The 13,528-nt window shown below is 37.6% G+C and overlaps 1 protein-coding gene across 2 annotated transcripts in view; it reads left to right on the top strand.

Annotated features, from left to right (window-relative positions):
* Window positions 1-13,528, top strand: part of NUBPL (NUBP iron-sulfur cluster assembly factor, mitochondrial) — a 201,883-nt gene that overhangs the window by 163,480 nt on the left and 24,875 nt on the right. For both annotated transcript variants that reach the window (XM_046655351.1, XM_046655350.1), the window contains one exon: window positions 12,681-12,766. In XM_046655351.1, the coding sequence (XP_046511307.1) occupies window positions 12,681-12,766 (86 nt within the window). The remainder of the gene's footprint in view (window positions 1-12,680; window positions 12,767-13,528) is intronic.

Raw genomic sequence — 13,528 nt, 5'->3', positions numbered from 1 at the left:
GCCTTAAAGGATAAATATGACACGATGTAGAGCGTTCAAGAGAGCACCACACCTTGTTTGCTTTGCTTTTTCTTGGCCTAAGGGCAAGAAATCTGAAAATGAAACTTCTAGTGTTCTATAATCCTCTTATAGACACTTATATATTTCACTTTTCAAGTCTGATCCATTGAAAGAACATAGGGCCAGGTACTAAAGATGCTTTTGAAAATACACAAACTTATTTACTTCTGGACTATGAAAGTAAAATGATTGCTTATCAGTATTTTCTAAATTTTCTATAATGAACATGTATATTTTTATAATTTAAAAAAGTAAATAGAAAGCACTGATTCTTTAGGGACAGTACACTTCTATATAAATTGGTACCATGATGATTGCCTGTTTTTAATAAACTGCCATTTAGTGATAGTCTTCCATATATTAATTTTATATTAATTATCACAGGTGTTATCCCTATTTTCTGCAATCTTTGAAAGGTTAAGTAACTTTCCCAAGGTCACATAGTTACAGTGGGTCGTAACTGAGGGTCATGTCAGTTCCGATTGAGTTTAAGGCTCATGCTCTTAACCTCTACACCAAGCTGCCTTAATACAAAACCCAACAGTGTTTGACTCATTGACTTTCTAAGTTTAGTTCTAATCCATTCAAACTCATTTAGGTTGAAATTATTCTAATCTAGGTGATCTATGATAAAAATAAATTTGTCTATGAATATGCCTAAATCTGTGCACCCCTATTTGATGAGTATCCATTCAATGGTCTATATTGATGTGTACTATATTCAATATATATTTTTTTGACTCAGAGATTGCTTTGGGCCTATTTAACTCATGCATTCTGGGGAATGTCTGGAGGCAGTCTAGAAGCAGTCTCCTTTGGCCTTTAGGGGTAGAACCCTAAATGATTCTTGGAAAGACCAATATTATCTTTGGGCTGATCATTACTAGTCTTGGCTATCTGGCTAGTTTCTAGGCACACTGGTTCTCAGTACAGAATTGCAGCTGTCAGGATGCGAGGAGGATTTGGGGGAAGCGGTACATATATTGTGTCTGTGTGTGTCTGTGTGTTTATTAAAGGCTTAGTTCCTGAGGTTTGATTTTATTCAGGCCAGTGTCGTTTCACACCTAGCGTATCTCAGAAAATAGGAAAAGTGAGGCATCTCCCAGGATTTAGAGGGAAGAGGACCAACCAAAGAGTTGCTGGCCTGGCTTGAATCATGACTTTCATCAATTTATATACCCTGGACCAGCCTGTGAGAATCATGTCTGCCTTTTTAAGCCTAACTGAATTACTGTTCTCTATGAACCTAATTTTCCTTTCCTCTTATCATTGACTTGAGAACTCTTCTAAGATACTCTATGTTCTATCTTTTGTTATGGCTCATATCCCAGAAAGCACATAAACCCTTTAGGCTCCCATCTGAGTCCGCCTGTGCTTTGACTTCCCTCTCCTTCCCGTTAAACTCCTTCACATAACTTGGGATCCCTCCTAAAAAACCTCATGTACTCAGTGTCCCCTCTTTCCTCCCTTTACTTTCCAGAGTCCCTGTCTTTACGTACATTTGACCCTCACTTAGAATGTCTGTCCTCCCCAATCAGTGAGTACTCAAAACCTGCATCTCCTTTATTTCAAATGTCTGCTTGCCATTTTCACCAAACCCGCAGTTGGGAATCACTTCTCCCCCTTTGGAATTCATATAGCCTTTTATTTGGACCACTCCTGTAGCACTTCTTATGTTCTCCAGTCAAAACCCGCATAACTGTGTCATCTTTGCTACCAGACTCTTACTCCCTGGAGGGCTAAGACTCTGTTTCATTCATCTTTGTATTTCTCACAGTGCCAAACTTAGTACCTTCCTGTAACCACTCAGGAAATCTTGAATCAATGAATGTTTTATCTGTCTGTCTGTATTATCTTCCCAACTGGCCTGTAAGCTGCTTGAATGCAAGAATTTTTCCTATTCATCATAGTGTTTCTTCGAGTACCTTGGGCAATGACTTATGCAATTAATATTGATTGAATAAATGACAAAGCTAGTTGACTAGTTGTCACTGTTTATGTGAACAGATTTGTGCCTCCTTATCTTTCTTACCATCCTGCTAACTTATTCCTGTGACTTTTCCCACTCCGACTGCTTTCACCTGGGTGTTTTTCTATGTATAAGTTAAAGAAAGCATTTATTAAAAACATACATTTTATTTCGCTCTCTTTTTTGAGAGGAAAATCCTTTCATTTTAGGGATTTATTTGTGCTCTCCTTTTTTCTGTCCTCTATAATATACCTTATAGTATTAACTTTGTGTTGGTGTCTGGGATAGTAGTGTGCATGTGGGCGCTTGCTGTTGGGTTACTTGCAGGCTCTGTATTAAAGTACTAGTGAGAATCACTAGCATTGCTTCACTGTAAGATAATAATCAATTCTCTTACTTACTTTCATGCTTGTTTAGCAAGGTACTAACTCCCTCTGTGACTCTTTTCCCTTACCTGTGGAACACCTGCCTACTCCACAGACTTATAAGGATCAAATGAGTTAATGAATGTGAGAGTTCCTTCTAAATGTATGGTATTTTTAGAAACTACTTGAACACTTTAAAAGAGTTTTTTTTGGGTGGTGGTGGTGGTGAATTGTTGTGAATTAGAAAGAGCCTTTGTATCAACTTTGCATTTCTCCAAGCCATATTGAGAATGAAATTAAATTTTATACTTAGAAAGAGATATCCTTTTGGAAAATTCATGGAGGCAGACCTGTACAAGCAAAAAGATCCTCTTTCTGAATGCTAATTAGCACCTCTTTTTGTGTGTTCCATTTTGTTCCATAGGATGGATGACAAGCTCATTATAAGAAGAAACTTTAAAGAAAAAGATAGTCATCCTCTGTGTTAAAAGCATTGTGTAGCAATAACAGTGATAAATGTATTGACAGCAGTGTTAGTGGCTAATGATTTAAATTTGAGCTTACATGGACTACTGAATCATTACATACTGCAAATACCTATAGTTGTAGCAATTGCTCGAGGGAAAGGAGACAGGATAAAGATGGAAAATAACCAATTATAGTCTTTGGATTTGCTCTGGTCTTGTTGAACTTGCCAAGGGGAAAAGGCAAAGTTGTCAGTATTGGTTTTATTATTTTTCTTACTCCCTTTTTTGTGTGTGATACAGTTTGCTGGGCTTTTGCTTGTTGTTTCGTTAGCTTGTAAATTAGTTGTTGCCATATACTGAATTGGATAAATTCCAGGGTTGACTTCTGGGTTGTTTTTTAATGCATAGTGATGAACTCTTGGGTATTATTGAACACTTAACTGCTCTTCCATAATAGAAGAGGATTAGTATTTCTTTGAGGAACATTATAAATTCCTTGAAAATTTTGAAAATATATACACTGTGCTAGTATTTGAATTCTAATAGATGTTACCTAAAATATTTTTCTTTCTTCCTTTGCTTCAACTGAGGTTCTTTATAATGACTATCTGAGGACTATCTTAATTTGATTTTAACTCTTTAAGTTAGGTGAAGGGTTTATGCTTCACATGAAATATGTGAAGCATATTTTCTTTTTGAAGAGGCTGGAGAGTTTTATTATTTATACTAAGATGCTATATTAGTCAGAGTCCTGGCAGGAAACAGATGACATACCTTAAAAGGAATTAACAGAACAGGGTTTAATGAAGGGGCTAGTTCAGAGGTGTGGACAGTATTGAGGAAATCAACAAGAGATGGTGAAGTACCCAGAGACTAGTGACAGTAGGAAGTTGTTACTGTCCCTCTGCCTGAAGGGGCAAGGGAGTGAACTGTGTCAGTGGAACCTGGCAACTGCTAGAGCCATGGAAGAGGGGCTGCATGTTGGAGCTGAGGCCACAGAGGAACACAGCCAAGGCCAGAACTCCTGCTAGGCAGGGAGGGAGCAGTGTATGAGGTAGGTGATAATGCTCCAACCTCTTTCTCCTCCCGCAGTCTCACATCCTGTTGGTACCTCCTAGTGGCAGATCCTTATTGGAATCCCTTTTGGTAAGGAAACTCAGGTCCACAGAGGTCAGCTGCTTGGGCACTGATTAGGACAGAGAGGGGCGGAGAATGAAGCAGAGCTTGAGGGGGGCAGAGAGTGGAATGCAGCAAAGGGAAAATAACCAGAACAGCTTCTCTTCCTCATGGTTGTTATACTCATGAATTAGTGGGCTGCAATAGATGAAATACAAAGCAAAGATTTCTGCCCTCTGAAAGTTTGCGAGCTAATACAGATACCAGTAGTACAGTCAAATCAGAGAAAACACGCCCTATCACAAGGCAAAATTGTACTGTCATCAAATTTATGAACAAAATGTTTATATTGCAGATTATCAGTGATATAAGTATATTTTATGTAGTGGGGAGTAGCAGATAGAAGAGTTTATTTTGATAGGATAGAGTTATGAAAAAAGGTTTCCTTTTACTTTATTAAGTAAAGATTGATACAGGAATGAAACTTTTGGAAATTATTCTTATAATAGAAGGGACAAAGACTGAGCAGTTGAGAGGGGAGCCATCATGGTCCCTTCTTTATTCTCTCTCTTTTTCTTCCAGGGAAGGGCAGAAGTGGCACAGAAAACAGCCAGATAGTCCTAGTGTGGGCCGTTTTGATTTCTTTCTCCTAGAGGGGGAGGAGCCACTGTATATGGCAGAGTAGTCAGCTAGATAATATGCTGAATATCCATGGGGTCCAGAGAAGCTGCACTAGCAGACTGATATTATTACATTATGAAAGCGAGGTGGTACCCTTTCTTCCTGTTTAGGACCCTTCCTGTCTGGACCCTATAGGTAGAAGGAAAGCCAGAGGCCTTTCTGCCTCTCATTCATTTAATTGAGATGAGGTTGGAATTTTAAATTAAGCCATTTTAATATTTCAATCATTGTTTAAAGTGAATGGCATTTATTGCTTGTAAAGGGCATTGGGTCTCTTGCTGCAGTAGCTGAACTCCTATTCACTCATCAAAGATTCTTGAGAAAAAGCTGTACAAGTCCACACTAGTGTTTTCCCCTCCACTAGTAGTTTGCTTGGTGTAATCAATGATCTCTTTTACAAAAACACTCTTTCACTGCCAATTTAGACAGTAGTTTTTATATATGAACACCTCTTGGGGTTTGGAGGATCAGAAGCTTATTGTTGCCGTTGTTAAAGAAGTGAACGACCATAGGCCATCACTTGAAATTGTTTCCTTAATGTATTTACTCTTTCAAAGCAGAAGGAACATAGTGGTTTCACTTAGGTAAACTAAATAAAATCTTTTATTTTTTCAAGTACTATATTTTTCCCTTCCTAATTGTTTTCAAATTTAGGAGTAATTCTTTAAAGGCATCCAATACTGATCCTTTGGAAAACCGTTGAAAACTCAAAGAAAAATATTTGGTGACTATGGATTTTATGGCTGTGTTTCCCCTACAATTTTGCAATTTCTAAGGACCTCAAACTATAAAGCTAGAAATATGCTTGTACCTTAAGGTGGAAGACTTTTGGTCATAGCTTTTCCTGGTATTCAGAGATCTTAAGTCTTCATTTATGTTTTCGATTTGCAGAATGGAACTTTAAAGGAGACAGTCAGTTTTGAACTTCTTCCAGGTGCGGTCTTTCCATTCTAGTGTTGGCAGAGTTATAATTAATGGATATTTGGCAAGAATTACATGATGTAGAAGAGAATTATTGTTTTATTCATCAAGTTATAAAAATTCTTTCCAAAATAAATTTGTTTTATTGTTATACAAATTGTAGCCAAGTGTTAAAGTCTAAAAACTGTATTCCAGGGTTTTATGTTTTAGGGCATATCTGGTGTTCAGTCTGAAACTTCAGTCCTTGTTAGATTGGGAATCAAATAATAAAACTAAATATGGTACTATTAGTTAATGAACAACAGTGTTTCCAATCTAAATTTAAGAAGAAATAAATTTTTTAGGGCTCTTGCATTTATTTGGGTCAACATATATTATAGGTAGAAGTTACGGTGTATAAGTTAACATTTCAAAGAAATAGCCTGAGAATTAACACCTTCTGAACTATCACGTGGGAAGACCTAGGATTTTAAAAGCTTTCCCAAGTGATTCTTATATAGTCAGCTTTCAGAATCACTCTGTCTAAACCAACTTATCTAATGTTTGAATTCCTTCATCATCTAGCCTGTGTTTGGAGGTAAAGCTTCTGAGATGGTTCATTTCTGAGTACTTCCTTTGTGATATGCCTGACAGCTGAAATCCTTAATGTCTTAAAATTCAGTGAATAGTATAATGGTCAAGGGGTAGTCATATTCCTATTAAAAACTACTTTTAAATACATTAAACATTTGTATGTAGAAAAAGTACAAGTCTCACAACCTATCATTTAAAAATTTTTGCACTTGCTCATAGATATCAGAAATTTGATCAGAATCTGAAGTATAACTCTGAAGAATTTCTTCATATCTTAAGTATGACAGTATTTGGGAATGGAGCAGAGCTTTTCCATTTAAAGTTTCAGTCTCTATTTCCTGAAATATACCTGGTTAAATAAAGTTAGGGCAGTCGAGGAGTAGCAAGTCTCCTCTCTGGAGTTTATATTAGAGAAAGACCGTGTATAAAAAGCAATGTGTTCCATTATTAAACAAATAGCCTTTGGTGGTGGCTCATTGCAAACATGGGCAGGCTGAGCTATATGCACATCTAACAGAATTTGAAATGCAAAATACCAAATCTAAGAGTCCAACATGAACAGACGCTCACAGAAGAGCAAAAGCGCTTTCTGAGTTGTAGAAACGTTATCTATACAACAGGTAGGTTCCCCGAGGTGTTTGCTGATCAGCATAAAGATGGATTCAAGGGGCTGGCCCGGTGGCGCAGCGGTTAAGTTCACACGTACTGTGTCGATGGCCCGGGGTTCACCGGTTCAGATCCTGGGTGCAGACATGGCACCACTTGGCAAGCCATGCTGTGGCAGGCGTCCCACATATAAAGTAGAGGAAGATGGGCACAGATGTTAGCTCAGGGCCAGTCTCCCTCAGCAAAAAGAGGAGGATTGGCCACAGATGTTACCTCAGGGCTAATACTTCCTCAAAAAAAAAAAAAAAAAGATGGATTCAAGACTGAAAAGAAGAGAGAATTATATCTTAACTTTACTGGAGACATCAGCAGTTGGGGGAGGATGAGAATGAGAGAGAGAGAGAGAGAGAGCACAAAAGAGAGCCAGTGTGAGCATGAGAGAGCTGTTTGGTTCCAGCCTCGACTCTTAAAAATCTCTGAAAGCCTCACTTGTGCCCAGTGATTCCTCGGTGAACGCAGTGCAGATAGCCCTGGTGAATGTTTTGTTAACATCATTGAGGTGAGGTGATTGGAAGCCCATTACCTGTTGACTCTGTTATTGAAGAGCTGATCTTTGTCCCTAAACAGCAGATATGCATCCAGATTCCTTTGATGAACTTGAATTCTTAATTAAACTTTCATAGTGCACATGCTGTCTCTTACCAGTGACTTTGAAATACTGTGATTTCCACTAATTATTTTGTTTTATAATTCTTTTTGGCAGCAGTTGACTTAATTTCCTGTAACAAAAGTCATTTCTAAAGTGGGCAAAATAATGATTGATCTTTAAATTAATAAAATACATCCACTTTCTGACTATAGTCAATTCTCTATTCTGTTGGAATGGAGCATAGAGTCCAAAACAGTGATTCAGGAAATAATTATTTATATTTCCTATTCAAACACAGTCTGTGACTTCATTTGAGGTGAATTTACCTTTTTAATCATGTTGTACTTAATCTGATACTAATATTGGTGGGCATTCCTTGATTTTACAGCAAGTGGTGTTTGTAATTCAGGAAGTTCGGGGGTTGTAGAAGAGAAAGATGGGAGAACCAAAAGAATACTGAAGCCAGTCTACTTTATGGTTAATAAACAATTGTATGTTTGATGTTATTTATGTTAAGCTAGCAGAAGTTGAATGATTGTATCCTTTTGCTGCAAGTATCTTTAAATAAATCAGGGAGAATCAGCAGAACTAAATATGAAAGCGCTGTGAACATTAAGAATAGCAGTTAATTTGTTCTTTTAAGTCTTAGTTGAGTTTACATTGATGTGCTCAAGAGTTGTAAGGTATAGAATTACTCTTCCTAGTCTGATTAAACAGATTTTGTTGCACATATTTATTAGGTTCCAACACTGAAGTTCTCAATCAAGCTTGGGAACTAGATACAATTTATGCCCTGGAGACCTAGAATGACATAGTTGAGTAGTTCCACACTGGTGTAATTATGATCAGCCTAACATCTGGAACAATCAGTTTGAAATGTTTAACTACTCTGAACTCTGATCCAAATTCAGATATGCAGTTATAAATAGATTTTCCTCTTAATACTCAAGAGAATTAGCAATTAAGACAATACTCTAAATAATTATTTTTTAGGATGTTTACGTATTTTCCAGAATCTGCCAGACAGTTAACCTTTTATAGAGAATCTCAGCTGATAAAAAGCCTTTTAAAAAGATTGCAACTTGGGAAATAGCATTTGAACAATATTATTTGTTTGGACTTAGATATTTACCCTAGAAAATGAGTAGAAAATTCTCCAAAGGGTTCTTGAGATAGGTGTTTTATGATACTGTGTTTATACCTCCGGAAGATAATTCTGTTTATTGCAAAATAAACATTCTCTTTGTTGCTACTGACATTCCTTATGGTCAGTAGAGGGAGCACAAGTTTTCTAACAAACCTTCCATCACAAAATTGAAGTGACATCATCAGTGATGGTATAAAGGGGAAAAAATCTAGGCTAGTTTTATTGGTTCATGTTCCATGATCCCTGAGAAAAATTAAAATATATTAAGGAGAAAGCCAAGAACCAAAAGATAAAATGTAATATCAGGTTTGGAGACCATATTTTAAGTTGAGATATATTAACAAGAAAAAATGGACATAATTCCTTTAAAATTCAAAAATCTGGGTTGTGATGCACAGATTGATTAATGGTTAAATTTAATTTTACTGGAGGTTTTGTTTGTTTTTTCTTTGCTTTATTTCCTTATCACAAATTCTAAAGATGATTGTAGGGCTGTCTGAAATGGTTACTTAAAAGTTATGCTAAAATTTGGTACAGGAAAAGAGGTAGTGATTTATGTGTGGGCCAGTTATGTTTTTGTATTCTTTATGAACAGCTAGAAATTTTTTTCTCAGAGCAGTGTCCTAGAGACTGATTGCATTGTGATTAAGGACTTATTCATTAGTTAAGAACATATATTTCAGCAAAAAATACCTTGTGCCAAAAAATCTTATAAATGAAACTGGTGGTTCCAAGGGAATGTTTCCATGTTTTGTGAGCATTTGATAGGACATGGAAGATGGTTGTTGTCCTTGTGAAAAAGTTGTTTTTAATTGATTTGAGAATTGTGCTATTTAGATTATTCTACCAAGAAACTCAGATGGCATGGATGCTTATTTGTGATACTGTGTTAGGGTTAAATACAGAGAACCCCAAGTCATTTAATCGCTGTCTTTAGGATCTTATAGCTATAAACATAATTTTGTAGCTGAAAATTTTTATAACACTTTTACATCCTTTTTTTTTAATGGAACAGCTCTTTAAATTAAATAGGACCAATGGAAACAGGTTTATTTTATAGAGACGTTAATTGAGATGTGTTGAGATTTAGTGAGCTATTCAAGGTTGTATAGCATATTACCATAGTGAACAAAACCAGAATCCAGAGCTCTTGACTCCTAGTTCAAGGAGTTGCCAACTAAGAGTTCATGCAGCAGTAGTCTAGGATGGATGATTTGAAAATACAGGAAAATTGTTTAAAGCACCAATCCTTTGTTAAGTGCCTATTTTGTGCAAGGCCTTGTGTCATTAATTTTGATTAAAAAATGAGAAAAATCATAACTGTCCATGAAGCTATATTGTGTAGTGGTAATGCAAATAGTAGACAAAGAGTATTTAAAACAATAAAATGTTTATATCATATGAAAGCTAAAGATACTTTTTAGGGCTAATGCAATAGAAAACCCGCTGTATACTAGTATATAGTTAAGGAGAGAATTTGGAGGAATAGCCAAGGGAGTTTTGTTGACATGCAAAGAGAATGGCTCTGAGACTGAGGCCATAGTTCTTGCAGGAGGTAGCACTTCCCATTCATTTAAATGAGTTTACTGAGGCAGTCAGGTTGAACAGGGGTGGTTTGGAAGTTGCAGTTAAGAGGGAATGCTAAATCATATAATCAGAGATTTAGCTGAGACCTTGGAGGCTATGTAGTCCATGCGTTAATTTTACAGCTAAGGAAACTGAGACCTAGAGTGATTCTGAGTTGTGTCCCCAAGATTAGTCACATAGCTAGATGGGGGCAAAACTGGAATTAGATCCCTTCCAAATGCTTGGAGATGAAAAAACAGTGAAATAGATTGATAATAGAATCTAGAAGGTGGCAAATTGTGGAAATATATTGGATGTATGGAGTAGAGTTGAGTATAATTTTTGCAGAGATGTGATTTCCATCAATCTTTAAAAGAGAGGAAAGAGAACTGTTTTTGGTTTCTTGGGCAGAGTACATCAAAATAGAAGGATATAGTGATGCAGGGAACAGTTTGAAAAGTAGCATGAACTGCCTGGTGGCAAATATGAAAATGACCTTCCCAGCAACTTCTAAGACATTTCATTAATAACAATAATAAAGATGATGATGATATTAACAACAACAGCAGCTACCATTTATTGAATGTTTACATTGTGTCCAGGCTTCATGTCAAGTGTCTTATGGACATGAGTTGATCTAATTATTTCTCACTGTGACCTACGTATTACTATACCATTTTGTAGATGAAGAAACTGAATCTCAGAGAGATTAAGTTATTACTCTAGTCACACAGGTAGTTGGCTATGGAGTAAAAATTTAATTTCTGATTCTGTTTGAATTCCAAAGCTAGTGTTTCTCAAACTTGAGTCATGAATGGACCTTCCTTCTATAGGAAAAATAATCTATCCCATACCCTATGTTGACTTATTTTTATTATAAGACAACTTAACTAGGTGTAAACATAAATCCCTTAAGCTCATAGCTCTTACATAATTCAAAAAGAACTTTAAAAAATTATGAATTAGGGCCGGCCCTGTGGCCGAGTGGTTAAGTTTGCGTGCTCCGCTTCAGCGGCCCAGGGTTTCACTGGTTAGGATCCTGGGTGTGGACATGACACTGCTTGTCAGTCTACGCTGAGGTGGCGTCCCACATGCCACAACTAGAAGGACCCACAACTAAAAATATACAACTATGAACTGGGGGGGATTTGGGGAGAAAAAGCAAAAAAAAAAAAAAAAAATTGCAGCAATTGATAGCTCAGGTGCCAATCTTTAAAAAACAAAACTTATGAATTAAAAGAAGCAAAACTTACATAATCAGTAAAATTCAAATTAATAATATAAATTTAATGTGAGGGATGAAATTTTTGCTCAAGTGAAAATACTGATTGCAAGATCAATTTGTAGCTAACTCCTGTGGCGCAGTTCTTTTCAGGTTAGCAGCCCGTATGGCCATGTGCTTTGTGATAACTTGGTTCTGCTGCCAATTTTCTCTGTTCTGATTCCTTTAAAATATCCCTTCAGACCATACTTTGTAGTATCATTTGACCTTCACTTGGTGCAATCGGTTGTTTGTTGTTAATCCCACCTCTGTTTTCATTAGCTGTGATGAAGCACTGCCACTTGGTGTCAGTTTGATGGTTTGGGGCTCTGCAATGTCTTGGCAGTGTGTATTTAGTTATAAGATGATAGCCATCCAGGTGATATAGAATATGTTTATGTCAATTATTTTTCAGGTTATTATCTAGAAGAAACCACAAAATTTAAGAAATTCACAGACTCTGCAAATCATAACCAGGCCTCTCGTGTTTCCACTTAAAGAAAAAATTGCCCTGCACTTTCTCTCAAAACACTACATCATAGAACCATCTGGTTTCTGCAGGGTAACAGTGGACAGCCAGGAAGGCTTCCCTCGCCACCTACTTTCCGTGCTGCCTTAGTTCAGGCCACCACTGTTTTGCATCTGAATTTTTGACACAGCCCATAGTTTTACCTCCACCAAACTTTTCTCCACAGTGTGTTCCACACTAGTGACTTTTCTATAATACAAACTTTCAGGACTCAGCTTAGGAATCACCTCTGTCTGGAAATTTTCCCCTATTGCTTCTCCTTATCTCCTGCTTTCTCATCCCATCCCCATTATCACCTTCGCCATCCTCTCCCCTAGGTTGAATTAGTTCTCTTTCCTTCATTCCTCCTTTATAAGTAACACCCAATGCATACCTCTATTATAATTCTTAGCACTTCATGTTGTAGTCTTTAATTTTTTGGTCTCCCCAAGTAGACTGTTAGCTTCTTAAAAGTAAGGTCTGCCTTGTGCATCTTCTCACTAGCATGTTGTCTGAATGGGAAAGCAGGTTCTGATGATAGGGCTGTGATCTTGAATCACTGGTCAGTCAGCTGTAATTTTAGCAGTGAGGAGCCAAAAATAGGCAAGAGCAAAGTAGGCATTTCCTCATCTTTCCCATTCATGTATGTAAAATTTATACCAATTACCTAAATAGTTAACGTAGTAGACCCTTTTAGCACATAAGCAACATAATTTTGGAAGTAATTTGTCCATAAAGAATGAAATGATGCCCTCATTTTGCTGTCCTTTTGTTTTGTGTTCTTTCATTAGGTGCTGTGATTGTCTCCACGCCCCAGGACATTGCACTGATGGATGCACACAAGGGTGCTGAGATGTTTCGAAAAGTCCACGTGCCTGTAAGCATTTACAGTGAATGCTTGAGCCCCTTGAGCTTGTTGCTCAAGAGAGCAGAACTGAGACTAGGGAGGCATAAGTCCCCCTTCAGTTCTCAGAAGAAAGAAACTCTGTATATAATGCACACACTCTCATCACCTTCTTTACCATAAATAGAGGGTCCTTTTTCCTAGTGTGCCTCAGCAAAAGCAAGGGGACTTGTACCAGAGTACGGTTTGGAACAAGTGTTTCAGCGCAAAGCCAACATGGTGCTTCCATCTACATGGCTCTCCAGGGCCCTGGCTTAATTTGGGGACAGATTTTAGAGTTCATACAGCAGAGCTTTTTAGACGTCAGCTCATGGATTAGCTGGAGGGGAATCTCATGATTCTCTCTCCCTGATTCTCTGCCACCTGTGCTCCCCCCCTCCCAGATTGTGTATGTTCACTTTGCGTTTGCTTTGATGTGGAGAGAATTCATAGCTCTTGTTCAATTCTTCAGTGAGACTGTGACATAGTATAAGGTCCAATGATGTGTTAGAATGAATGCACTCTCAGGGGAGCTTTCACCAGGGGTTTTCTCCCAGGAGCTCCTGGAAAGTACACGATAGTGGAGTAGTGGAGTTGAGACGATCCTCTTGGACAAGCACCTCTTCTCCCTTGCCTGTTAGTGCAGAGGTGTGTGCACTAGCAAGCCGGGAGCTGTGGATCGGAGCAGCCTGCTTCTATGAGAATTGAGGAGCCTGGTGAGGATGAGGCCTGTGTGCTTACCCTCCGGCTGATCTG

This window comes from Equus quagga, chromosome 2, assembly GCF_021613505.1.
Source record: "Equus quagga isolate Etosha38 chromosome 2, UCLA_HA_Equagga_1.0, whole genome shotgun sequence".
Lineage (NCBI taxonomy): Eukaryota > Metazoa > Chordata > Mammalia > Perissodactyla > Equidae > Equus > Equus quagga.
The sequence above is the reverse complement of the archived record's forward strand: the minus strand, read 5'-3'. Positions and strand labels throughout refer to the sequence as shown.